The following is a 25,001-nucleotide window of genomic DNA, read 5'->3' on the forward strand; positions in this document are numbered from 1 at the left end:
TATAAGATTTACAACTATAATAAGCAAATCTATGTCGATACCCTGTGAGAAAAATACACGGAAATTTACCTGTTGTATCGCATTTGCTATTTAGTATTTTTGGTGGTTCCATTTCATTATATTTTTGAATATTTTATTATATTTATGAAGAAAGAAGATTTTGATTTGGTTATTTTTTTAATGACCTCCAATCTGCAGAAAACTTTATTTTGGTGCTAAATATGAAGAAAGAAGAATGAACATTTTAATTATTGCTTTAATAACTTTCAATCTATAAGAAAACATTATTATGGTGTTGTGTTGTCTTATTGCTGGTTTGATTACACCCTTGATGATAAATATTATAATGTGTTTTATGTTGTCATTTATTCCCCTTTTTCGATCAATTGTTCAGAATACTTAACGTCTATCGCGTATGTCAGTGAGTCGGTTTTATCGCGTTTCAGTGCTTAAAGGGCGTAAAAAGGCGTTTGCTTTCAGTTCTACGCCCTGGACCCGTTTGGGGGCTCACAACGCACCCCAACCCCCCCCCCAGTTGGTTTTATCGCACCTTCGATGCGATGTTGACCCTGCGGGTCAATGGTTCGACTAAAGTTAATTTTTTTCTGGCTACGCCCCTGAAAACTTCTATTTACAAATTGGGTTTATCGTCAAAATCACAAAACATATCAAACACATTTCTGGGCTCGTCTTCTTCCGGCTCCCACGCATCGTATTCATGATCTTCTTTGCCAATAACTCGGTATATCCATACATGCATTTAAAATGTCATCCCTTTCTTTTTATTTCTAAGTTTATTACAATCTCTTTCGAAGCGACAGTTGTCTCCTTTTTTTATCGAAAGGGCAAGCCAAGTGAGGGCAAGTCAAGAAATAACTTTTAAAACCAGCAATTTTTTTTTAAATTTTAGTGGATAAACTTTCGCAAATCGAAAATTTAGAAAGTTTGTACTGAATAAACTTTCGCGAATAACCGTTTTTGAAAGTTTCGAAATTGTTTGTAATTATTTGTAATTCCAGCCAGCTCTTTCAAGAGTTGACCGTCGCGAAAATTTTCGACTAAAGTAGCGAGTTCGTCGCCTCAATATTTTACGATACGACTAATTGATTGATGCTAAACAAAACTTCTCTAGATTGGTTTGTACGATTGATCGCAGCTAAAGGATCATGCCCAAATGAATAGTTCTTTGTACATTTTGACAGCTTCTTCTGTGGTTAGTATTATCCCTTTATCTAGTGCTTTTGTATGTGTTGTTACACGCATATTTTCAATAGGTACGCACCCATTGGAACCAGGAACTCTATGGAAGTTTTAAGATTGAGACAAAAGATGAGCTGCATCAGATTCTAAGTACCATCAGATTCAGAAAACGTAAAATTTTAGTACTAAATCACTCATGTTGTAATCTTTTTTTCTTTATTATCTTGGCAAATGCATGTTTATAATTTTAATTCAGGCCAAAATCGTTCTATAACATAGTTGACTCGCTTGACTTCCGCGATGTTTTTTCAGTACATCCTGAAGAAATATGCACAATGAAAATTCCAGGCCATGGTCTAAATGTAACTGATCCCATAATCTATACTTTGCACTGAAAGTTTTAGAGGTGCTACATTCCTTAATTGCAACTAAAGAAAAATATCTATTCGTCACAACAATATTCTCATATTTTTTGATATGGCACACTATTGCCTCTCACAAGATGGTCAGGTGGGCAAAAATGATATGGCCTCAACAATTCGATGAAAAATCAGGATTTCATATACACAGCCAGCCAAACGCTTGTCTTTCCTCGTTTGCATTTCCATAGACTATTTCGAAAAGACAAGGTAAATATTCAAGCTTATCCATCGCATCACTAGTCTGTAACTGTTATAACTTATTCATGCATTGTAACAGACCAACTCAATATGGTCGTTCCTGACTAAAAATAAATGTAATTATTTGATATTTCATTGAAAGAGGAATGTAAAAAATTTCAATGTTGCGGTAGCACGAGCTAATTAACGCCGCACTCTAGCTTACCCGTAGATCAAACGCTGCATGCGTCGGCGTTTTTGAAAATCAGAAAACCCAATACGTACAATTAGGAGGAACAATGTGGACACAGCGCAGCAGGGACGTATATCATTTTTGAACGCACAATACAATCTTTGAACGCACAATACAATCTTTGAACGCACAATACAATCTTTGAACGCACAATAAAATCTTGGACGCACAATACAATCTTTAAACGCACAATAAAATCTTTGAACGCACAATACAATCTTTGAACGCACAATACAATCTTTGAACGCACAATACAATCTTTAAACGCACAATACGATCTTTGAACGCACAATACGATCTTTGAACGCACAATACGATCTTTGAACGCACAATAAAATCTTTGAACGCACAATACAATCTTTGAACGCACAATACGATCTTTGAACGCACAATAAAATCTTTGAACGCACAATACGATCTTTGAACGCACAATACGATCTTTGAACGCACAATACAATCTTTGAACGCACAATAAAATCTTTGAACGCACAATACGATCTTTGAACGCACAATACAATCTTTGAACGCACAATACAATCTTTGAACGCACAATAAAATCTTTGAACGCACAATACAATCTTTGAACGCACAATACGATCTTTGAACGCACAATACGATCTTTGAACGCACAATACGATCTTTGAACGCGCAATACAATCTTTGAACGCATAATAGGATTTATGGTTTACAACACCCAAAGGGTGCTATTTCAATTTTAGCACCCCATATGTCCCTATGGGGCATCCTAAATCGTGCTATTAAATATTTTATCCGCTAAAAATGTAGCACCCATAGCAGACTTATTTGACACCCTAAAAGGAAGAAAAACCGTAGATGCACTCTAAGGGTGCTATTTATTTTAACACCCTTAAAGGAGTCATACAGTACCCCTTAAACTTTCAGTGTATTAAAGCGGTTCTATAAACTTGTTTATATATGAGAATAAGGTTTTTTATTGGCATTGCTGAAAAACCAACAAGCATTTTCGAGCGCCCATTTATCAAACTAACAGTGCAACTAAAATCCTGACCAATCTTCTTGTTTAAGTCCATATGTACTTTATAACCTAAGTAAGGAGGGTGAAAGGGTCGGATTAGTTCTTCAAAATGTCATGTCTTCTAGTTTCAAATGCATCTGGAGCAGTCCTTCGTAACGAATCAGATATTCGCCGTCGAGAAACAGCACCATATGTTATACCTAACATAGCACAAATGCTTCCTTCCAGAAAGGCCGATTATTCCAGTGATCTCGTTGTTCAGCTCATTGGGATTTAAATTAGGTTGTTCTTTTTGCAAAAGCGACGAACAATACCTTCACTGATACCTAATACATATTCTGATATCCTTTTGTGGCTCATTCTCTTCCTCATCATGCTCTGTACCTCTTTACGGTCAACTAAACCTTCCATGGCCGCCATTTTTTAACAATAATTTAAAAACTGCGTGAATGAAAAAACAAAAAAATTGATTAGATGATATCTGAATAAAATTAAAGACAGATCCAAGATTTTAGTAAGACAAAACAAGAAGTCGATTTTATCATCTCTAAACTTGATCTAAAAAACTGAGATGCTAATCTGTGAAGCTGAAGGCAGACCAAAGAGGTTGAGAGCAGATCTAAAAAGCTGAAAAGCCGATCAAAGAATAAAAGCATTGAAGAATACCTTTTGTGTATGTAAAAAAAATAAATGCAACATCCTCTATCTATTCTAATCCTATAATATAATCATCATCGTTCGCATTTCCTTTATTTTTCTGGCTTCTGAATTACGTTTTATTTTTAGAAATAAAGGCGACATATTATATTAAAAAAATACAGATTAGTTTCGTGCAATGAAAATCCACCCATTCACAACGGAAATACTGGAAAACGTAGGTTCAGTATGAACTTAAATAAAATATATAACCAATCCCACATACAAGATTTTTTTGTATGAGAGAGAGGGAGGGATTTTAAAGAAGCGCATTCTTCTTCCTACAACTCTTTTTGTATCACACAGAGGTCTGGGCACGAGAATAAGAGAAGACAACATGGTTCCTAGAGCATTTTGCTTTATTAACGGTTCAGGGGCAAAGACCCCCTGGGGACGAGGATAGAAATAATGGAGAAAAGTGTTATTTCTTTATTTTTTAGAAAAACATTGATAAGAACATGGTAGACTAGAAAACGTGTTAAAAACAATCACATCCAGCCTCGGCTAAAAGTTAGACGTTCTTATAAATATATATATTATACTAGTCGTTGCCCGTGGAAAAATCAACAGGATCGCCCGTCCTTTATATTAACCTGCCGCAACAAAGTGGAAAAGATATATCGCATTTTATATTCGTGTTTCCGTAACATCATTTTCTAACTCAGCGGGGGGTCCGCGCAGAGACAGACAGACGGAATACGGCTATTATAATAGAGATATGTCTGTCGGACTGTCTGCCTGTCTGTCACCCAAAATGGTACCGCAAGTAGCGAGATGCTCGCAATACTGTAAAAAAAGAACAGGCGAACCGTGGATTTTTCCACGGGCCGCCGACTAGTATTTATGGATAGAAAACACTACAGGAACACAAGAATTTTTTCATTCACAAAAATTGCCAATAAATTTTCAGAAGATAAAAACAAAAAGTGTTTTAATTAAAATCATACGCAGTGTGAATGAATTGTGCAAAAGGCGTTGCAATTAAATGTCACTTGAGTCGGTATGATTTTGTAAACAAAAAAGTATGCTTAACTAATTCTCACAGTTCTTTCATTTTTAGGTTGTTTATAGTGTATTTTAGTAAAATAAAAAGAAAAGATGGATATGAGACCATTTATTTGGTTTTTAAATTTAAATGTTATCTTTGTTGTCCAAGTGAAGACACGATTCATTTCACAAGAAACAAGACAAGGTAAGCGGTACTAATTCACATCACTACCTGTTAAAAAATAAAATATTTTAAAAAAATGTTAAAAACATAAGAAATGTAAAAAATGTTGTAAATTGCTTAAAATATTTACACAGGCTTTGATCCGCAAAGTGTGCTCCCAATGAAAGCATAAAAACTCAGAAAAGCAAAAACGTTTAGAATAGAATATCATACAGAGAGGAGTACCTGGATGATTAAAGAAAATCTACATTAATTCGAATGAATTGCTCCTTTGACTACAACAAAGATTTGAGATTCTTGCAAAAAACAAAAGCTATTAAAAACACGTAGCGAAGTAGCAGCAAAGAGTCGATGTACTTGGTATTGTTTTTCCAGGACCATTTGAGAGTTAAGAACACGTTTCTTGATGTGTGGGTCTTTAAAAGAAACGACCTTTTATTAGTCTGAGCGATATCGGCCATAAATCATGGCCACATATTCGTGTTTATTGCAGACTTCTTCGTCCCTAGGGTCGCTTGGCCACTTAGCCGTTATTACGAAACTCTGCTAACACATTAATCAAAAAAAAGCAAAATGCTCACTAAACAAGATTGTATTACAGACAAATAAAAACCTGTGAAAACCAATTCCTAATCATTTGAAGATACAGAATTACATTACTGACCGTTCCAATTTTTCTTGTATAATGAAAAATATTAAGAATAATCTTCACATAAAATGAAAGAATGTTTTGTTTCTAACAGCTTCACTTAGTTATGGAGAGCATACACGTAAAATATTGACAAACTTTACCTTTAAATAAGTCATATGCAGTTCTGATGCAACCTCGTTCATCTTGCGTTTTTTCTGACATCGGGACGGCGCTACGATCATAATATATCTCGCCGTTCCGATATAACAAAAGAGACAAAAGACGCTGAGAACGAGGTCTGTTCTGACACTATTTTCACGAGAAAGAGTGGATTCCACTTTATATTAAATTGACTAGCTGCCTTCTGAGAGTTTAATAAAAAAACTCTTACTAGTTGTAAAAGTGTAAAATTTAATCAATCAATAGTATTTAGGAATTATTACCTGGTATGACAAGAAATTGGAAAAATTTTAAGTAAGTTATCAAAAAAAAAACGGGAGACTAATAAATTGACGATTATAACGGAACAAACATCATTTCACATTATAAATAAACGTTGCAATATCATTTTTTCATTTTTTTTGTATGCATTTTGCTGAAATTCCCTTTATGTCAAAATCATGTTTTCGATTCCCTTTTATAAAAACAGGTAACTCAAAAAATACTGCTATAAATAAAACTTCAATGATTCCTATCGTGAAAAAAAAATTAAAATACCATTTTAGGAGTTGTTATGGCAACTGTGCTGCACAAGGTCTTAATAAAAGGTGATAACTATTAAACACACAAATTTCACTCACTAACCAATCTTTTTTCTAATTTATTTTTCTTACAACATTATTTCCGAACGGTTATAACTGCTCATCAGTAATCTCAAAAGAGTATGCTGCGTTTTTTTTGGAAAGCTATACAGCGTTGACAACAAATTTAATTCAATAAAATTTTTTGAAAAAGATTTTGCAGAATGTTTCTAAGGTCAAAAAAGATAGAAAGAATTGTCACTATTTAAAGTATTCATTCTCACGCAGATTACAATTGTTAACTTTACTTTGTACAGTTTGTACAGTTTGTACTTCTTTCTTGTCAAGAAGGTCTTACTTAGTTTAGACCAATCTCGTTATCAGGACACTTTGCCTTGTTGATAGTTGGCCATTCCGTATGAATGAGCGTATGATATAACACATTCATTTTATTTCCACAGCAACACAACTTGAAGGTGAAAAACCGAGTCTGTTAAAACGACAAGGAGTGATTGAACTTCTTCCCGTGCGTAGCTACCAAGTTGAAAATGACACACATTCAGTGATGCGACACAGTTACGCCATGCATAACGACCCAGACACAGATCATCATGATATTGACGCCCATATTGTGCTTGGACATAATGAAGCTCACCTGGACGACCACCACCATCATCATCATCACCACCATGAGGATGAACATCATCATGACGAAGAACATCACCATGACGACGATCATCACCATGGCGATGAACATCACCATGACGACGAGCACCATGAGGACGAGCATCACCACGACGATGAACATCATGAAGACGAACACCACCATGACGATGAAAACCATGACGACGAACATCACAATCATGATCACTATGACAACCATCATAATAATCACGACGACGAAGAACAAAGTCATGATGACCATGACGATATGGACAATGAGGAACAACATCACCACAGTGACCATAATGACAACCATTATGGCAACCACGATCACCATGACGACAACCATTATCATCATCATGTGCACGTCTATTATTATCCTCACGACCGTGACGACAACCACCACGACAACGAACACGAAGATGATCACCACGATAAAATACACCGACACTATGAATATCACCGGTATATCGGACGTCACGACGATGAAAATGACGATCACGATAAACATCGTTACTATCACTACGAGGAATATCGGCCGTCACATTCGAGTTACGAAAACGAACATCATTCTGACAATCATGTGCAGTCTCACTACAGTGAAAACAGTGAAAGTGGGACATTATATCATAACAAAATTATGGAGTATGGCATTCCGCACTCGATTACGATTAGCTTACCTCATGGTTACAATGGCCATACCGATAGTGAATCCCACCATGAGCACAGCGTAGTAAATAAGTTAATCACACATCTCACAGAGGCACTAGAGAGATTTCAGGTAAGATTTCAAGTGCAGAAACTTTTTGTGATTTTTGGTTATATCCGCAAAGTTTGATTAAAAAATTTCAGAAGAATCGATTTGAAAATGTTTAATTAACCTCAACGGAAAGTGGACTCCGGTCAAGAATAATTTATTTCAGTTTTAATATTATATTTTTGTTTTAACAAAAAAGTTAAATTCGGGGTATTCTAAGATCATTGATTCGCGGCTGGTTCATTCGCAAATTTTTTTCTTACCTAGAGTTTTAGCGGTTAACTTTGTCTCCCTCTCTTTTTTGTATTTTTTTGTATTTATATTACATTTAGTATTATTTTTTTAGGCAAAAGAAGATATTCATTCCATGTCGCAAAATCTCGCAACCACTATTGCAAACACGCTGCTTCTCGCTACAAGACAAAATGAAAATCCAAGCCATATCACGTTGCATGACATTATCAGAATTGTCGAGGGTTTACGCGAATCGTCGCACAGAGAAGGGTTAAATGAGAGAGAAAATTACCATCACCGCGATGAAGCGATACACGACATATTAAAAGATCGTCTTGACGTCAACAGTGCCGTACGTACTAACGACGATTTAGTGCATCAAATGAAAGACGCATTCTCGTCACTTCTGCAAGAAATCAGAAATAACGCTTTGAATCAAAACAATGTACTTGCGACGACGTCTATTCATCATCATTATGATAGAGAACATCATGGCATCGACGGCGGTAACCATGACAACGACGACGATCATTTTACGAGACATCCAGCTGAAAAAGTCATCATAATTAAAGACTCTTCCCCGCACAAAACATTGGATCAAATTTTAGATAGTCATTTATCGTCTCACGATTATGGACGGCATGACGGCGATTTTTTACATCACGATGAAGATTTATTCCGTCATAATAACGATTTATTACATTCCGTTACACGTAACTTTAACGACGAACACGATAATTTACGCCATCGTGAACTCCTCCAGATTGCTGATAAATTGTTAGGGATGCTTACAACCGCTTCTATTATCGAAGGTAAAAACATAACACCAAAAAGACACCAAGAAGAAGACTCTGCAAAGCGCTCTTCATCTATTGGTGCAAGATCTAATAGAGCTCAAGAACATAAACAAATAAGGAAAAAACTTAACATTAAAAACTCGCTGGTAAAAGCCAATATAACACAGAACATACCTAAGAAAATGCACAAGAAGATCCTCTCTAGAAAAAAGATCCAAGGAAATAAGTAAGAATAGCGACTATTAGGTGTCCCAACGTGTGCACGAGAAAGCTACTGGTAAGAGCTTGGAGTCTTGTGAAGGAGTTGAGTCGAGAAAAAGACATGGTTGTGGTGATAACTTCTTGTTTTGAACAAAAATTTATCACATTTGAACGACAATTACAATAAACAAAAAAACATGGTTAATTTTGCGGTTTGTTTATAAAAAATCGTAACAACCGCACACGATCGAAAATCTGGGCGGAAATAAATTAGAAACAAAACTTAAGTGAAAATGAAATACAGACACGATTTTTTTAATATACATATAAATGGATTACCTTGAAAGTCTTCTGTGTTGCCTTTTTGGCGCCATTAATTTTCGCAAGTTATTTTTATCTTCTTTTTCATTTCGCAGAATAAAATTCTTTTCCATCTTATTCGCGGAAATCTCTTTCCACAAAAAATGTGTCTCTTCAGGGTAAATATGAAACCAAATAATTACGCATGCTTTCTCAGGTTATATTTTACAAGGCGGTATTTGGGGAAATATCAATTAATTTTCGCGATTTGGCATTTTTAGTTTATTTCGCAAAATAATTTTTGCAGATTTTATTTTCGCGAATTAGGGAGAAATTTCTTTCCTTCAAACAATTAATTTTTATTAACATTTACAACTAAAACAAACAAAACACTTTCACGACAACGCCTAACAACATGATTGTCTTATTTAGCAACAACAAAATGAAAAAGCCGTTTCAGAGTTTCGTTTTTATTCACTTTAAAGGCATATATTTCAATTTATATATAGATATATGATTATATTAACTAAAAACAAACCCAAGTATTTAAATGGGAAAAAAGTAGCACGAAATCATAAAAACTATCTTTTTACCAGGACTTTCTGCTATTTTTGAAAGACAGTGAACAGCGATGGCCGCTTTAACTCTAACTTTAACTCTAGGAACAAAATGAGAACAAAAAAATTGAATTTTATCCGATTAATGGGCATATGAAAGTAGTTTATTATTTATGTCTCACTGATTATAACTTATTTTTTAAAGCATGACTGCATTGGTACAAACTTTCAAAGTTTATACTAAGGAAACAAATGTTTTTTTGTTTCTTGGTTTATTTTGCAAATGGAAAATTTAGTTAATTTTCGCAGGAATGTAACTTCGTGGATGGCCAATTTAGTTAATTTCCGTGGAAATCTGATTTTTCGGAGACCCAAAACCTTGCAGCTTTTCACAAAATTTAATTTGGCAAATAGTAGCAAAAACCTCAAAATCTGTGAAATTTAGTACTACGAAAACAGATAATGCCTCGCATAATAAATTACATACATTAAAATAAAATAAAAAAACACTATGTTACTTATATTCGTCCATAAACATTTCAAAAAAATTGTAAAATTTAATATAAACAATGCAAGAGGTTTGACATAAAGCTACAAAATGCGATCGAAAGCTACTAAAATTAATTGTACACATGATTCATTATATGAGTATCAAAAAGTTTTTTTTTAAGGGGAGTTGCTTTTGAATTGGCTTTGTTATGACTTTTAAACTTTTTTATTTCGAGTTTAAGAGAAAATTTTTGCGGACCTTATTTTTGCAATTTTGGTTCCTATTCGCAAAATTAACTTCTGCAAAATTACAATTTTTAGAGCAAATACAAAAGAAGAAAGTTTTTTTTTGCAGGAAGTTTAAACAAGAATTACAATTATAAACGTTTCTTAAGATTTATCACATTGGTTGTGAAATAAAACTTAGCTTTTGATGATTCTACCCCATTTAATGATATCAAAAATAGACAAGAATTATCCTTCATAACTTAAAACTGTGCCAGTTCCACAAGTAACAAGAGTGTTTCTAACTGATAATTATGCTTATTTTCTACTGAATGCCACTATTTTTAAATATTTGCTTAGGGAAGCCCCTTTTCCAATTGAAAAGGAGTCGCTTCAGCACTTCATTACAAGTTAAAACATGAACGTCATAAGATTTAAAAGAAACCATTGATTATACTTTTGCTTTTATTTAAGGGAGTGGTGTTAAATCTGCAATTAAACTCAGTAAAAATTTATAATTGACTCATGTTAGTCATATTCGTCCATAAACATTTCAAAAAAATTGTAAAATTTAATATAAACAATGCAAGAGGTTTGACATAAAGCTAAAATTAGAGTGAGCAGTATAAAAGTGGGAAATAGCTTGGACATATCTTTCAAAAATTATTCACAATTATAAACTAACGAAGATTTTGCGCCCAGGAGCTTAATCCAAGTTCCTTTAGAATTTTTTTTTTTAATTTATAAACCAGAAATTTTTCTTGACATAAAATATCTGGCATTAAAATATTTTACCCTGACTAATTTTAGTGCATGGATATTTTTCTACATTCATCCCTACATAACAAGGGAAATAGTAAAAGATATTAATCTGATCAAATATTCACACAAATGACTTTTGTGTGCGAATGCGCAAAAATTAATACACAAGAAAATTAGTACTAATAAGTTACTACACAATTTGGCATATAAATAAAGCAACTGCACCAAAAGTTGCATGTTTTACAACCAATAATTCTATAGCACAGTTTCATCTAATTCATCTACATTAACTCCAATCACAACTTCAGTTTTCAGAGGAGAATGAACTTGCGGACTTGAACTATCGTAACTACTACTGTCAATATTCCCATCTACGTCATCTATCGTGTCGTTATGATTTCCATTACAATCTTCCACATGATCTTCTATAACATCAGCAGCATCTTCATTATCAGAACAACCAGTTTTGCTTTGAAGTTTATTGTCATTTTCTGCATTTGCAAGCATTGGTTTATGCTCTGTGTCTTCGTACCTCACTTTCGTTGGACTTGTTGGTTTATTTATAAGATTTTCATTTTCGAAATATTCTTTGTTTACCTTATCAATTTTTTCATGCTTTTTTCTTTGTTTTTTTTCTTTGCGAATTTTTGCACATTGTGCGTTTAATTCGTTTCTACTTTTAACATATCTTCTGATATTCATTCCTGCTACTGTAAACAGCAAAATTAAGGCAAATGCTGTGAAAACGCAGATAATGATAATAGTCCAAGTATCGTCCCTTTCTTCCTTTCGAATTTTTTTCCCAAACATTGTGTTGTTCTTATCGTTGGTAACTAGGCCATTTCTAGTGGTATTTACTGTAGCAGTGGGGTTAACGATAACAGTCCTGATTTCAATGGTTGTTGCAATAGCATTTGTGGTTCCTGACACAACTGTGAATGAAAAACCCTTTCCAGCTAATATTGTATCACTAGTAAATGTGACTATCATTTCTTCCCCTTGAACTGTGAATGCATTAGATGGTTTGAAATTATTGCAATAAGAACCTATTTCTTTAACTTTCCCATTATGTTTGGATTTAATTTTGACAATATCGTCTGGACATGATCTTCCTGTGTCCTGACTACTTTCTATCTTAAACTCATTTACACGAACTTGAAAGGAGCCTTCTGTATCTGGAGCGTATAAAGTCCAAACACACTGCAAATTATTGAAATAATTATTTGGATAATTTGGTGAACTGATATGTAATGGTTCTCCTTTCTGCAGATGTATAACTTGGTCACATTCAGAAAAATATTGAATATTAAAACCAACTTCAGTTGAGGAAGAATTGGAAACAAAATTTAACCACATTGTGTTGTAATTCAGTTTCAAAATCGGAACTTCTTCATCCTCGTCTTTAAGACACACTCTTTTCAATAACACAGAGTTTTTAAATGGCATATCTCCATCATAAAAGTCTAAATAACCATCCTCACACTTGACATAAAATACATTAAAATCAAAGGTCAGCGATGTTGTATTGCGTACTTCAATATTCCACAAACAATTTTGATCAATAAACTCAGAACTTCTAGCCACAACATTGCCAAAAGAATGAGTAAGATGTCCTCCACAAGTAAATGAGCATCCATATAATTCCATTTTTAGACAAGGATATTGAAATGCTTCTGTAGGTATTAATCTCAAATATTTTAAAACTTGGGAATTTTCAAATTCATTTTTGGATAAAGTTTCTGGCAATAAATTACCTTTGTAAATAGTCTTTTTGTTATTAACACTCTGCCAGTTTCTGCCATTTAAACTATATTCTAGTTGATAATGTCTTATACGACCATTTTTTGTACCCTGTGTCTCAATGGAACTAACAGTAACAAAAGTATCAAAGTAAATTTGCAAGTAAGTTTTGCGTAAATAACTAAGCTTTTTAGCACACCACCCAGTATAGTTTTTACCAAATCTTGCATGGCTTGGAGGATAAGCTTTTAAAGCTATATTTGAAGTAAGGTCTTCATCCTTTATTAGACCATTTGACATACCAAGCGGGTTCGTGCAAGAACATTGACGAAAACGATGTGATGGAGGTTCACATTGCTTTCCACCATGCAATGGCTTTGGAGCAGTGCATGTACGATTTCTACTTTGAATTAAAAAATTTTCCAAGGGACGATAAAAGGTTTCAAGACTATTTATGTTTTTATAACATGGAGACCATGACTGCCAAGATGACCATGATCCATCAATGGAAAGAGGATCCTTATCCCTTTCAAATAATTTCGGCCAAATTTGGCATTCACAAAGACCGTACAAAAACGTGAAAATAATTAAAAAGTGGCATATCTGCCGAAACTTGGTCCCCATTTTGGAAACAACAGTAAATAGTATGGATAAAACCAATCTTTATTAATGTAATCAAATAATAAAATTCTTTACTCTTTCGTGTATTGTTGACATTCTAGTTGGCTACACAACATAACCTCCTTTCAAGTGAACACCACAAAATTGAAATAAATATGGAGAAAGACGCAATCCTTTCTTCGACCATGGACTATGAACTTCTTTATCAATGCAATGTTTATGTTTTATCGGCCCACGGCTTTTCCATATAACCGGAGCCTATTCGTGGCATCATACTTATGCATTTTTCAGTTTATTTGGAACTTATGGGTTAAATATAGATGATTAAATAATATTTCACGACTAATCGAGTTGCACCTTGTCCTAAATATTTGTGAAATGAAAAAATATGGATTTATTTTTAGGAGTATCATCCTTCAAAAAATCAGTAATAGAAACCAGGTGATTTGTTGGGGAAAGCCTGAAACATCAAGGCAATTGCGGGAAAACAAAACACATGCCCATGAAAGAAATTGACTGTTTTTTGTTGTTTTCCTGGTTGTTCAGTTATTTGTCACTTTTCTATAGTTTAGGTAATGAAGAATTTATTAAATTACTTCAAGAAGTCTCCAAAATCTGTTCCTAACAGAGCTGTTTGTACCAACAATGTCAAAGATAACAGTACGACATTGCAATATGTCGCTGGTGAAATCGTATGGGCAAAATTTGAGGGATTTCCATATTGGCCTGGCATGATATGCGAGGACCCTAATAGTAAGTCATGCAAACAAGTAAAGGAAAATGTGGCGATGTTCCATGTTCAATTTTTTGGTGAGGAACCAACACATGAATGGGTTATAAGAAGGTATGTGAACTTGTTGGTGGGGTGGATGCCACAAATAATTTATGTTGTTTGACTCACCCAACTGACGCTCTAATTTTTATCACAATTTTGACATACAGAGTTTAAAGAACCAAAAAACATTATTGTTGTGATTGTTTTAAAATGCAGGCCGTGAGTGCCAAGTGTTTAGAAAACAAGGTAAAATGGCCTTGGAAGCCCCTAAGTAAGTAAGTAAGTAAGTAAGTAAGTAAGTAAACATTTATTTACCTAAGAAATGACAATTTACATTACTAAAAGAATAAATTAGCAATTAGGAAGGAGACTTTCCCGATAGCCAAGGCTAAACAAAGGAGAAAGCCACCAAGAAAAATGTGAAATATTTTCATATGTCAGTAAATACTGTAAGTTTACAAAGATTAAAATGAAAAAGCATTATTGATTATAATTAGTATAAATGAAAATTCAGTATATACCATATAGTCAAATAGAAAAAAGTAATGAGACAAAATAATGAAGAGGAACAACAATCAATCAAGCAGCACGTTATCATTAAATATCGGTGTTTAATTGAATGCATTGATTATTGGCCAGGTTATTTTTGCAGACTTTTTAATTTAATGGCAGACCAACTGACGTTGTTTTGAGAGGTTAAATGACTCTAATACCAGATGCTTGTTACATTGCATAAATAGGCAGCATAATATTGCAAATCAGGCAAAAAGAAATAAGTATAAACACCACAATGTTGGTTTTCTATAGACAAACGTCATAATCTTTTCATTAATCATGAATAAAAGAAACATTAAAAAAGGTGAAGGATATGTTGATGTGTTGACTATTAAGAAAGGACTTATAAAGAAGCAAGTGGCTAGGGGATGAAAACAGCATGAAAACATTAACTTTGTCACTGTCATCAAATAAAGCTTTTGCTCAAATATCAATGGTTTTTTGTAATCAAATGTTCATGAAAAGAGAATCAACATTTAAGCTTGCCATAAATAAATTACAATTCTGGTTCTTAATTTCATCCACAAACGAAAAGAAGTCAGAAACAATAAACTCATTGACTGGCCAAGAGTAGAACAAAATATTTAGCCAACTTATATGTGGATATGTCAATAGCTGATAAAAGGGTGGACTGCCATTACCAATAGACATATCAATCTTACAAGGATCATATATATAATATACCAACTTTGAGCCAGTTGGTTTGTTTTCTAGGCCTCCTAGGCCCAGGCCTCTTAATTTTTTGCTGACGAACTCATAACTTGGGATCTGCATGTTGGTTTGAAATCAAATTTTGTAAGTAAACATTATAGGGATTATACAAGCTTACCCACAAAATTTGTTTGCAAACCAAGTTGCAGATCCCAAGTTATTGAGTCGTCAGCAAAAAAATTTAGAGGCCTGGGACGAGCAAGCGATTGTCATTTTAGCAAAAAAAATTATGTTTAACCTTTATAATATCTATGCATTGATAAAGTTTGAATTCACACCCCTTAACAGTTCTAAATTTACTGATGAAAGAAAATGTCCAAATTTGCTATTACTGAAATATGACATCATAATTCATGCAGCATAATTAAATCTGAAATTCTTTAAATGTGAATATCGTAGATAGATAGATAGATAGATGTGCATATTTTACATGGCTAGCCTCACAAATATCGAGGGATATACCCTGTCTATTATTTCCAGGAGGGGCCATGGCGTAGATGGAGAGTCCTAGAGTATTTAATGCTCATTTTGAGCTACGCAGACCCAATTAGAGCCCGCGCTCTACTAGACAACTCCCGGCAACATCCAACGGCCCACACAGTGTGCCATCTTCCCAATTTCCCTCACATGGCTTGGGTTAACCCGGGGCTATGGTAACATTCACTCGCCCATGTTGAATCGCCGTCAAGAGGAATCGAACCCCGGTCTCCCGCACAGAGTACGAGAGCTATAACCACTAATCTACGGCGCCAGTAAAATGACAGACAACAAGTAGATTTTCTTGAAAACACTTTGATAAGAGTGATAAAAAAAGTATATTCAAGAATATCTAGAGTTTCCTTGAGGAACAAAAAAAAATACTTCAGTGCATTTCTGTTATGCCTATGTCCATTTCTGTTATCCCTATGTATACAGTGGCATAATTCAGAATTTTTTTATTGTTTTTATCAAATTTAAATTCAGCAGTGTTAAAGGTGTTACTAAAAAGATATGTTTAGATAATCATGTTCAATGTATCTTAACAGCAAAACAAAAGGTTAAGTGTGTTGTGTAAATTTGCAAAACTTTTGTTTTCGTTACAATCTACACAATAAATTTTAGGGTTACTACAAGCAGTGTTTCTCTATGTTCTTCTCTATGTTCTCTATGTTCTTCTCTATGTTCTTCGTAAGAACGAAAAGAGCTTTATAAAAAATTTAAAAACACTTTTTAGCTAACTTTTTAAGCTCTATAATATAAGTCCAATATCATTTTATACCTCAGGTTCCCTTTAACAACTAATAAATCAATCTGTACAACATTTTCAATTTAAAAAGTGCAAATCTTTTCATCACATCTTGTTTTAGCAAAATTGAAGCATTTGATACGAGACAACCTACAGACAATGATGGGGACATGAAAATTGCTTATGATCAAGCTGTAGATGCCAGCAAGCAATCAACCAAAGAAAGAATTGATAACTTCTATGCATGTGTAGTGTCTGATGATGACGATACAAAAGAAAACAACAATACCAGTATGGAAATTAAAAATTCAATCAATGGAAAGGTATATTATATGCTTTTTAAACTTTTTAGCATTTTTAAAACTAGTGTGTTTTTATGTAGAATCCACATAAACATAGAGAAACACTGCTTGTAGTAACCCTAAAATTTATTGTGTAGATTGTAACGAAAACAAAAGTTTTGCAAATTTACACAACACACTTAACCTTTTGTTTTGCTGTTAAGATACATTGAACATGATTATCTAAACATATCTTTTTAGTAACACCTTTAACACTGCTGAATTTAAATTTGATAAAAACAATAAAAAAATTCTGAATTATGCCACTGTATACATAGGGATAACAGAAATGGACATAGGCATAACAGAAATGCACTGAAGTATTTTTTTTTGTTCCTCAAGGAAACTCTAGATATTCTTGAATATACTTTTTTTATCACTCTTATCAAAGTGTTTTCAAGAAAATCTACTTGTTGTCTGTCATTATGTGCTAGGTGCATTAGATTCAGACTTCAGGAGAAAAATCAAATAATTTTTCTTTTTTTGAAGCCAGAACTCTGGAATACTATTGGAAGTAGTTCTACAATTCTGTCTGAACCTGTTGAGAGTAAAACTTCAAGTAATTAAAAAAAAGTTCATTTGTTTTAATTTTTCAGTCAAAAAAGAGGACTATATCAGATTCAACTTCAAAATCACGAAAACGCATCAAAATGTCTATAGAATCAGAGAGTGAGGATATGGAAAGTGAAGACGAAGACAGTATGTTTTCAATACCTTTTAAAAATCTTTTAACATTGTTTTTTTTAAAATTAGCATAATTTTACCTTATTCTATATTAGCGCAATTCTACCTTTTTTCTAGCATTTTTACTTCTCCTTTACAAGTTAACCTGATTAATTTAGGTTCCTATGAACCTGATTCTGATGATGGAAAAAATGATGACGGGGATTATAAATCAGATGAGGTTGAAAGTGAAGTTGAAGAAGATGACGATGATGTGGCAGAAGACGAAGAGGTACGTATATTTTAGTCACAGCTATTATTTGATTTTCCACACTTGATATTGCTGTATTAATAGTCTATAAAAAAAAGATTTTTAATCTGATCAAGATGGTCTTCCAAAAAGTGTTTTTTAAAAAAATCGTAATCAAAAGAATTTCTACAAAAGTAAAAGTAAATAAACAAAGGCTCTGTAACATTAATTAAGATTTCAGATTACATCCTTGCAGCTCTTCCACTTCTTTTTCAATTGATTTTTAAAGCGATTGTTGTTAAGTCACGAATTTATCAGTCGTTCTTAACCATCTCATAAAATCAGTAATTAGCCTGCATCCTGAATTTTTGCTGGATTATGTTTGTGATACAGTAGCAAACTATTTTGTGTTTGCTGGGATCCTTAAAAAAATATCTGTGGAATTGAGTTTCGCAAATTTAATATAAAACAAACATTTTGCGATCATTTGTTTTTGAACAAACAGAAATTGTTTACAGGAGGAACTTATTCAAAACACTAATACACACTATTTCTCTCTTTGCCAATTTTTGCACATTTTAGCATACACTTTATTAGAAAATGATATTTTCCAACTTTTTATCATACATCACACACACGTAAAAAGAAAAAAGTAATAAGATATTGTAAGAATAATTTTATTTGTTTTTATTTAAAGATACCATGGTCTCTTTTAACACACACTGACTCAGTATTTCTCTTAAAAATTTCTAAATCATAAAATAATTGTTTTAAAAAAATGTTTTAAAAGTTGATCTACATTGCAAGCTCTGTGTACATAAATTATTTTAAATGACAAAATTTATATAGTATATGTATACAAAACCATAGGTTAAATCAAAAAAGAGAAAAACCAGAAAGAGTGTTGGGACACCAACTTCCATCAAAAAAAGAAAAGAAGACAACAATAACAACAACAATGTCAAAAGAAAAAGTGTTTCGTCAAATAATTCATCATTTTTAACACCTGTCAAGCCAATAAATTTAAACAATTCCATATCAAAGGCTCAATCAACATTGGCTAAATTTTCGTCACCCTCTGTAAGTGTTTTTTCTCTCTTTTTTTAAAGTCTGTGTTGTGGAAATGTTTTTCTATGATTTTCTTTATCAGGTTGCATCAAGTCCTTCACAAAGTTTTGAATGTACCGAACAACAGTTCACGCATCTATCGCTAAAATTTTTATGGGATGGTCATCGAAAGGATAAAAATGGTAACTTGCACACACATTCAGAATATGATTCACGGACATTACATGTGAGTATAATTGAAAAATATTGAACCACTAGACACTCTTATGTTGATATCTCGTACAGCAAAGTTAAAGGTGTTATTTTCTCAACCTCTTTTTGTTTCTGTTTGTTCTAATTTATTATAAAGAGATGACGATTACTCTGAAAAGTGCAGCTAGATATTGAAAAAAAGTTTTTTTAAATTAAATTATTTTTAGTGAACATATTCTTTATCTTTAGGTACCAGACAGCTATATAAACTCAAAAGAAGTAACTCCTGTAAGTGTTAGCAGGACCTGCACAAATATAGAAATTGAATGTGAAGTATTTTCTTTTGGAAAGCTACGAAGGAATAATCACCAACTTTTTTTAACCTTGGAATCCTGACAATAGCTAAGTCTTGCAAAATAGAATAAGCTTTTATTTTTAAATCTAATCTTGCATTTGTAGTTCTGCAGTTCTATACATTTTTTCTTTTTGTAGGGTATGAAGCAGTGGTGGCAAATAAAGATTAACAACTATGATACCATCTTGTTTTTTAAGGTATGTTTAGTAAATGATAGGGTATGTGTCTTTCGTACTCTTGAATTGTCTGCTGTATTCCCCTTATAACAATGAAGCAATTATTGCACTTTGATAACCCAATACTTATTATTTAAGAGAAAAAAATGTTGAGCTGGCATAAAAAAATTCAAGAAATTCTAAGCAACAAGAAGTATAAATAATAAATAATGTTTCATCATCATCATCATCATTCTCGGCTTAACGTCCGTTTTCCATGCTAGCATGGGTTGGACGGGGTATATTAATGACCCTCTTCCAATCTGATCTAGACTGTGTTAGACCTAAACTCAACTTTCTCTGTATGAAGTCTGTCCTTATAACCTCCTGCCAAGTCTTTCTCGGTCTGCCTCTGGGCTTTACCCCAGGAACTATCAAGTCTCTACACTTTCTTACCCAATTATCCTCCCCCATTCTTTCCAAGTGCCCCAGCCAATTCAATTTTCTTATCTGGATAACATCTTTAATTCTACGGAGACTTAGCCTGCTTCTTAGCCCATCTGAACTCTGTCTGTCTCTGAGACTGGCGTTACACATCCACCTAACCATTCTCATATCATTCCTTTCTAAACGGTCAAGATCTTCCTGCTTCACTGCCCATGTCTCACTACAGTACAACATAACACTTCTTACACAGGCCTCATACAACCTACCTTTTACCTCAATTGACAGGACTCTGCTAGTCAACAAAAGAAGTAACTCTCTGAACTTTTTCCAAGCAGAACCTATCCTGCAAGTAACACTTCTTCCAACACACCCTTCACTGCCCAACATATCACCTAAGCAACAGAAGTTCTCAAATATCTCTAACGAGCCACTGTGGTACATCATTAAAGCTGGAAATACTTCATTCTCTATAATCTCTCTATATCAATCCTTTCTCTAAGTAACTTATCAATCACTCTTTCAATAACTTTCATTACTTGATCAACCAACTTCAAACCTACCTGATACTCCTGCAGCCTTGCCCATCTTCAATTTCCTAATAGCCTCCACTACCCATTCTGTCTTGATCTGCATAGCTGGCCCTTCTACAACATCATCATCAGACAAATTATCCTCATCCCAATCAAATTCAGTGTTAAGCAACCTCTGATAATAATTCTTCCAAGCTACCCTTTTCTCCTCCTCTGTGCTAGCCAAAACACCTTCATCATTACGTATGCACTTCTCACTTACAACATCTTGGTTAGTCTTCTTCATTTGCTTTGCTATCTTGAATACCTCATTGCGCTGGTCTTTCCTTGTTAACACATCTGCAAATCTGTTTCTCTCTGCTTCTGATTTTGCCTTATACACTGCTGTACGAGCACGACGCTTAGCTTCTAAGTAAATATTTTTACTACCACCTGACTTCCACTCTTTCCAAAGTTTCCTCTCTTCCTTTATACACTGGTCAATTTATACACTGGTCAATGTTTATTGACATATAAAAAGCTTTAGTACTCTTTTCAGTTGGTTAATCAAAGTATGACGACTTTCAGTGCAATGTAATGTTTTTATTTTGTGTTGAGAACAATGGGTATGCACACTCCATTCCTATAGGTAGATGTAAACAGAGAGCAGAAATCAAAGAAATCCATTTTAAAAAGAAATATTTGTAAAAAATTGAAACTTACTTTTAAAAAAGAAAAAGAAAAAATTTCAGTGCCTTTTTAAACAATAGCGATTTTACCCCATTTAGTTCTGCCTTTTTACCTACAAGAATTTACATGTGCATATACAAAAAGTTGGCTGCTTTAAATTAGCAACATAAATCACTTGTTTTATTAAAACAATGAATTTTTGCATTTTTTCTAGGTTGGAAAGTTCTATGAGCTATATCATATGGATGCAACTGTTGGTGTTAAAGAACTTGGTCTTATTTACATGAGGGTAAGAAATTCCTTTCAATTATACTTGAGTATATACTTAGTTTGAAAATTGATACAGTGGATGGTGAAACCTCAGCAATGGTTTGTATGAACACAACAGCTGTTGAAATCATTATCTGCAAGCTCTGGTATTTTAAGAACATATAAGAAGTTTTTTTAAACTCTTTCTTTATATGCATAGACAGACTCTAATCCAACATCAGTTTATTTCTTGGAAAATTTTTTGAAACTTTTAATTTCATAGAAAGATCTAGTCCTTTTAGAATGTTCTATTTCGGCCAGTCTATAGTTTGATTTCAATAAGTAATAGTTGTGAAGTAACAAGTGTCCCTGTAAATATAAATACATTCATAATTTAAAGTTATTGCAACATTAAATTATAACTAATTAACAGAATAATTACAAACAACGAAGTCTTAGTTTTATTATTGCTGCATTTTTGATAGGGAAAATTTGCTCATTGTGGATTTCCAGAAATTGCTTTTTCACGGTACTCAGAAGTTCTGATCCAAAGAGGCTATAAGTACGTTATTTTCTTACAACGTTTGGGCATATGCAAAATATTCAGAAAAATGTTACAAATTATGTTACTAATTATGTCTTTTATATAGGGTTGCAAGAGTTGAGCAAACAGAGACACCGCAATCACTCAGTGCAAGTAAGACTTGTTAATAACAAATGCATGCTGCTACTTATCATGTGTTTTTGAAAGCTGAGGGTTTTTGTTTCGTTTCATTCTTCACTGTCCAACTCTGGAAAATTTATTTTCTGATAAGAATTGGTCAGGCTGTGCTAGTGCAACTTAGAGCAACAAGTGTAATTGGCTTAAAAATTTAAACCAAGACTTCTGATATTTGCGAAAATGTATCAAGATGCTGAGCCTAATTTAGCTTTTGATATTAGGCATGTAGAAAGATCTGGAAAGTTTTACTGTTTACAGACAGACTTTTAATTAATATTGTTTCTAACTAATTTGTTTCCTACTATCTTTTCAGGAGGGGGTGGCAAGGTTGTCCGAAGAGAAGTCTGTGCTGTCATCAGTAAAGGTAGTGTTTAATAAAATTAAATTTTAAGTGCATTTACATTTTTATTTTTGTTTTCTTTTAAATAGTTATCACAGAAATAATATATTTCCCACAATTTAAAAGAAACTGTTGTTAATGCATATTGTGCTATTAGGGTAATGCAAGCTATATTGTTTTTGAACTAAACAAGTTAAATTTAATGGGGGAATATAACAGCTTATGTTATTTTGAGTGAATATAACAGCTTATGTTATTTTGATATTTTAGGCACAAGGACCTTCAGTTTCATGGAAGGACAATCTGACTCCGACGTGTCATCATATCTTCTAGCTTTTATAGAAAAGGTTTGAATTTTTTTCATAGATGGTTTTCGTATTGTTAAGATCAAACCTTCTTAGAAATCTTTATGCTGTGAAACTCGTATAGCTAGTGGTGTTTCGAAACGTTAAAGCAATGAAACCAGTTGTCTAAATTAACCAACATTGTTCTTTTTTAGCCATGCCAAGATGTTTGTCTTGGTGGCAGTGTCTTTGGTGTGTGTTTCGTAGATACGTCAATTGGTAAATTTCATGTAAGTTGCTTGACAACTATATACAATAGTAACTTGAAATATCCTTAGTTGTATTAATTTTTATGCTTATGCTAACTAACATCAATAACATTATGTGATTCTTTAGCTCGGCCAGTTTAAAGATGATCGTCAGTGTTCCAGATTTTTAACAATGATATCTCAATTTCCTCCTGCACAGGTATAGTCATTTTTTCTGTCTGTTTAATTATTTATTTAACTGATGATTTAGTGTAATTTTGATATTTTTTAAAAAAGTTCAATCAAAAGCTACAACTTTAATAGAGCTCTGTAAAAACACCTTATATTTTTATGAAATGCATCAATTCTGAACTAGGGTGAAATTATCACAATTATTATAATGTTATGGAATTTGCTTCATCATCACAAAGTTGGTGGTTCAGTGCACAGCAAATGCATATTCAGCAATGACCAATACTGCAGCTATAGGTTAATCCCTGCCATGTTAGTGAAATTGACAAGACAATGCCAATAAATAATTAATGTATATATTCAGAACAAAGGACCCAATTGATAGCAGTGTTTTAAACACTAAAGTGTGTATTGTGTATAAATATTAAAAAAGAAAGACAAACAACCAAATATTTGTGAAGAAACACCCTAAAATGCAGCTCTATATGAAGACGACTGTTTTGTTTACAATTCTTTCATAGATTCTTTATGAAAGACACAATCTTTCACCAAAAGTAAAACATATATTGAATCACGAACTACTTCCAGCAATAAAGGACCCACTGACTCCAGGTAAAGTTTTCTAACCCTGCTTTACCTTATAAATCTTTAAAGCTAAGAAGAAACTTTCCTCAAAGCACAGTAGTTTTTCCCTGTTTTTAGACTTGTAGTTTTAATGATGAAACTCTAAAATTTTGAAACCTACAAGTTGAGATACAATTACTTTTCACTTCACACTTAGTTAATTTTTTTAAAGCTACCTTCCCGCTAAAAAATGTTGAGCTCATATGAAAGTTGTCTAAGATTTTTTTTATTTTGAAAAAAAAACCTGGAATGGTTCTTAAGATAGAGGTATTAAATATTTTGCTAATTATGGGAAATTATGACGTCATGAACTAGCTCTAACATATGGTATTGCTATTGTCAAGCATATTTCTACTAACTGAATATTGAGATTTATGTGAAATGTTGAAAACACTAGATTGAATGTGCAAAAAAAACATTTTTAACCTCGCATAACTTAGCAAAACGTTGCTAGTTTATGATGTCCTACATAATTGAACTTAGAACCAATCAAGTTGTTTAAAAAAAGTCACAAATTTTTAGACAGCATTCTAAGCTCTTTTGTATGAAATTAACTTTTTGTGGGAGGTAACCTTTAAACATGCAAGGCATCTATTCAGGTTTTGTTCACAACAATCTCACCTAAAATAATACCAAAACTTATATCTTGTGGGATGATTTTTTTTCCTTAATCAAAGGTGTTCTTTAAGTATTTGTAACTGTTAGCATACTCTTTCACAGATTTTAATATTGAAAATTTATTTGCACTTGTGTTATGTGTTACAAAAAATGTGT

The 25,001-nt window shown here is 33.2% G+C and overlaps 4 protein-coding genes across 5 annotated transcripts in view; 2 read left to right on the top strand and 2 right to left on the bottom strand.

Annotated features, from left to right (window-relative positions):
- LOC130647398 (heparan-alpha-glucosaminide N-acetyltransferase-like) overlaps positions 1–11,015 on the bottom strand; it is a 103,443-nt gene extending 92,428 nt beyond the window's left edge. For both annotated transcript variants that reach the window (XM_057453245.1, XM_057453244.1), the window contains exon 1: positions 11,006–11,015. The gene's annotated coding sequence lies outside the window, so the exon portion shown is untranslated. The remainder of the gene's footprint in view (positions 1–11,005) is intronic.
- LOC130648150 (GATA zinc finger domain-containing protein 14-like) lies at positions 5,996–9,373 on the top strand. The gene is made up of 5 exons (XM_057454184.1): positions 5,996–6,021; positions 6,273–6,314; positions 6,605–6,612; positions 6,749–7,731; positions 8,054–9,373. The coding sequence occupies exons 1-5, from the start codon at positions 5,996–5,998 to the stop codon at positions 8,966–8,968; spliced, it is 1,974 nt and encodes a 657-aa protein (XP_057310167.1). The 3' UTR covers positions 8,969–9,373.
- LOC130647394 (cubilin-like) lies at positions 9,700–13,861 on the bottom strand. The gene has a single exon (XM_057453238.1). The coding sequence runs from the start codon at positions 13,634–13,636 to the stop codon at positions 11,528–11,530; it is 2,109 nt and encodes a 702-aa protein (XP_057309221.1). The 5' UTR covers positions 13,637–13,861; the 3' UTR covers positions 9,700–11,527.
- A 256-nt stretch (positions 13,862–14,117) lies between these two features.
- The window catches only part of LOC130647389 (DNA mismatch repair protein Msh6-like), a 33,304-nt gene continuing 22,420 nt past the window's right edge, over positions 14,118–25,001 (top strand). The window contains exons 1-16 of the mRNA XM_057453230.1: positions 14,118–14,477; positions 17,021–17,222; positions 17,837–17,939; positions 18,083–18,195; positions 19,024–19,233; positions 19,304–19,447; positions 19,663–19,701; positions 19,906–19,965; positions 21,784–21,858; positions 22,304–22,380; positions 22,469–22,515; positions 22,853–22,903; positions 23,150–23,226; positions 23,379–23,453; positions 23,560–23,631; positions 24,125–24,215. Coding sequence (XP_057309213.1) covers positions 14,209–14,477; positions 17,021–17,222; positions 17,837–17,939; positions 18,083–18,195; positions 19,024–19,233; positions 19,304–19,447; positions 19,663–19,701; positions 19,906–19,965; positions 21,784–21,858; positions 22,304–22,380; positions 22,469–22,515; positions 22,853–22,903; positions 23,150–23,226; positions 23,379–23,453; positions 23,560–23,631; positions 24,125–24,215 — 1,705 coding nt within the window. The 5' untranslated portion in view covers positions 14,118–14,208. The remainder of the gene's footprint in view (positions 14,478–17,020; positions 17,223–17,836; positions 17,940–18,082; positions 18,196–19,023; positions 19,234–19,303; positions 19,448–19,662; positions 19,702–19,905; positions 19,966–21,783; positions 21,859–22,303; positions 22,381–22,468; positions 22,516–22,852; positions 22,904–23,149; positions 23,227–23,378; positions 23,454–23,559; positions 23,632–24,124; positions 24,216–25,001) is intronic.

The sequence above is a fragment of the Hydractinia symbiolongicarpus genome, chromosome 6 (genome assembly GCF_029227915.1).
Source record: "Hydractinia symbiolongicarpus strain clone_291-10 chromosome 6, HSymV2.1, whole genome shotgun sequence".
Taxonomy (NCBI): Eukaryota; Metazoa; Cnidaria; class Hydrozoa; order Anthoathecata; family Hydractiniidae; genus Hydractinia; species Hydractinia symbiolongicarpus.

What these genes read in the sequence shown, in the direction of transcription:
- LOC130648150 (XM_057454184.1), top strand. Translation starts at nt 5,996, where the DNA reads ATGACAAGAAATTGGAAAAATTTTAA. An exon ending in AGAAATTGGAAAAATTTTAA is followed by an intron (nt 6,022 to 6,272) that starts GTAAGTTATCAA and finishes ATACCATTTTAG; the next exon opens with GAGTTGTTATGGCAACTGTG. An exon ending in AGGCACTAGAGAGATTTCAG is followed by an intron (nt 7,732 to 8,053) that starts GTAAGATTTCAA and finishes TTATTTTTTTAG; the next exon opens with GCAAAAGAAGATATTCATTC.
- LOC130647394 (XM_057453238.1), bottom strand. Translation starts at nt 13,636, where the DNA reads ATGGGGACCAAGTTTCGGCAGATATGCCACTTTTTAATTATTTTCACG.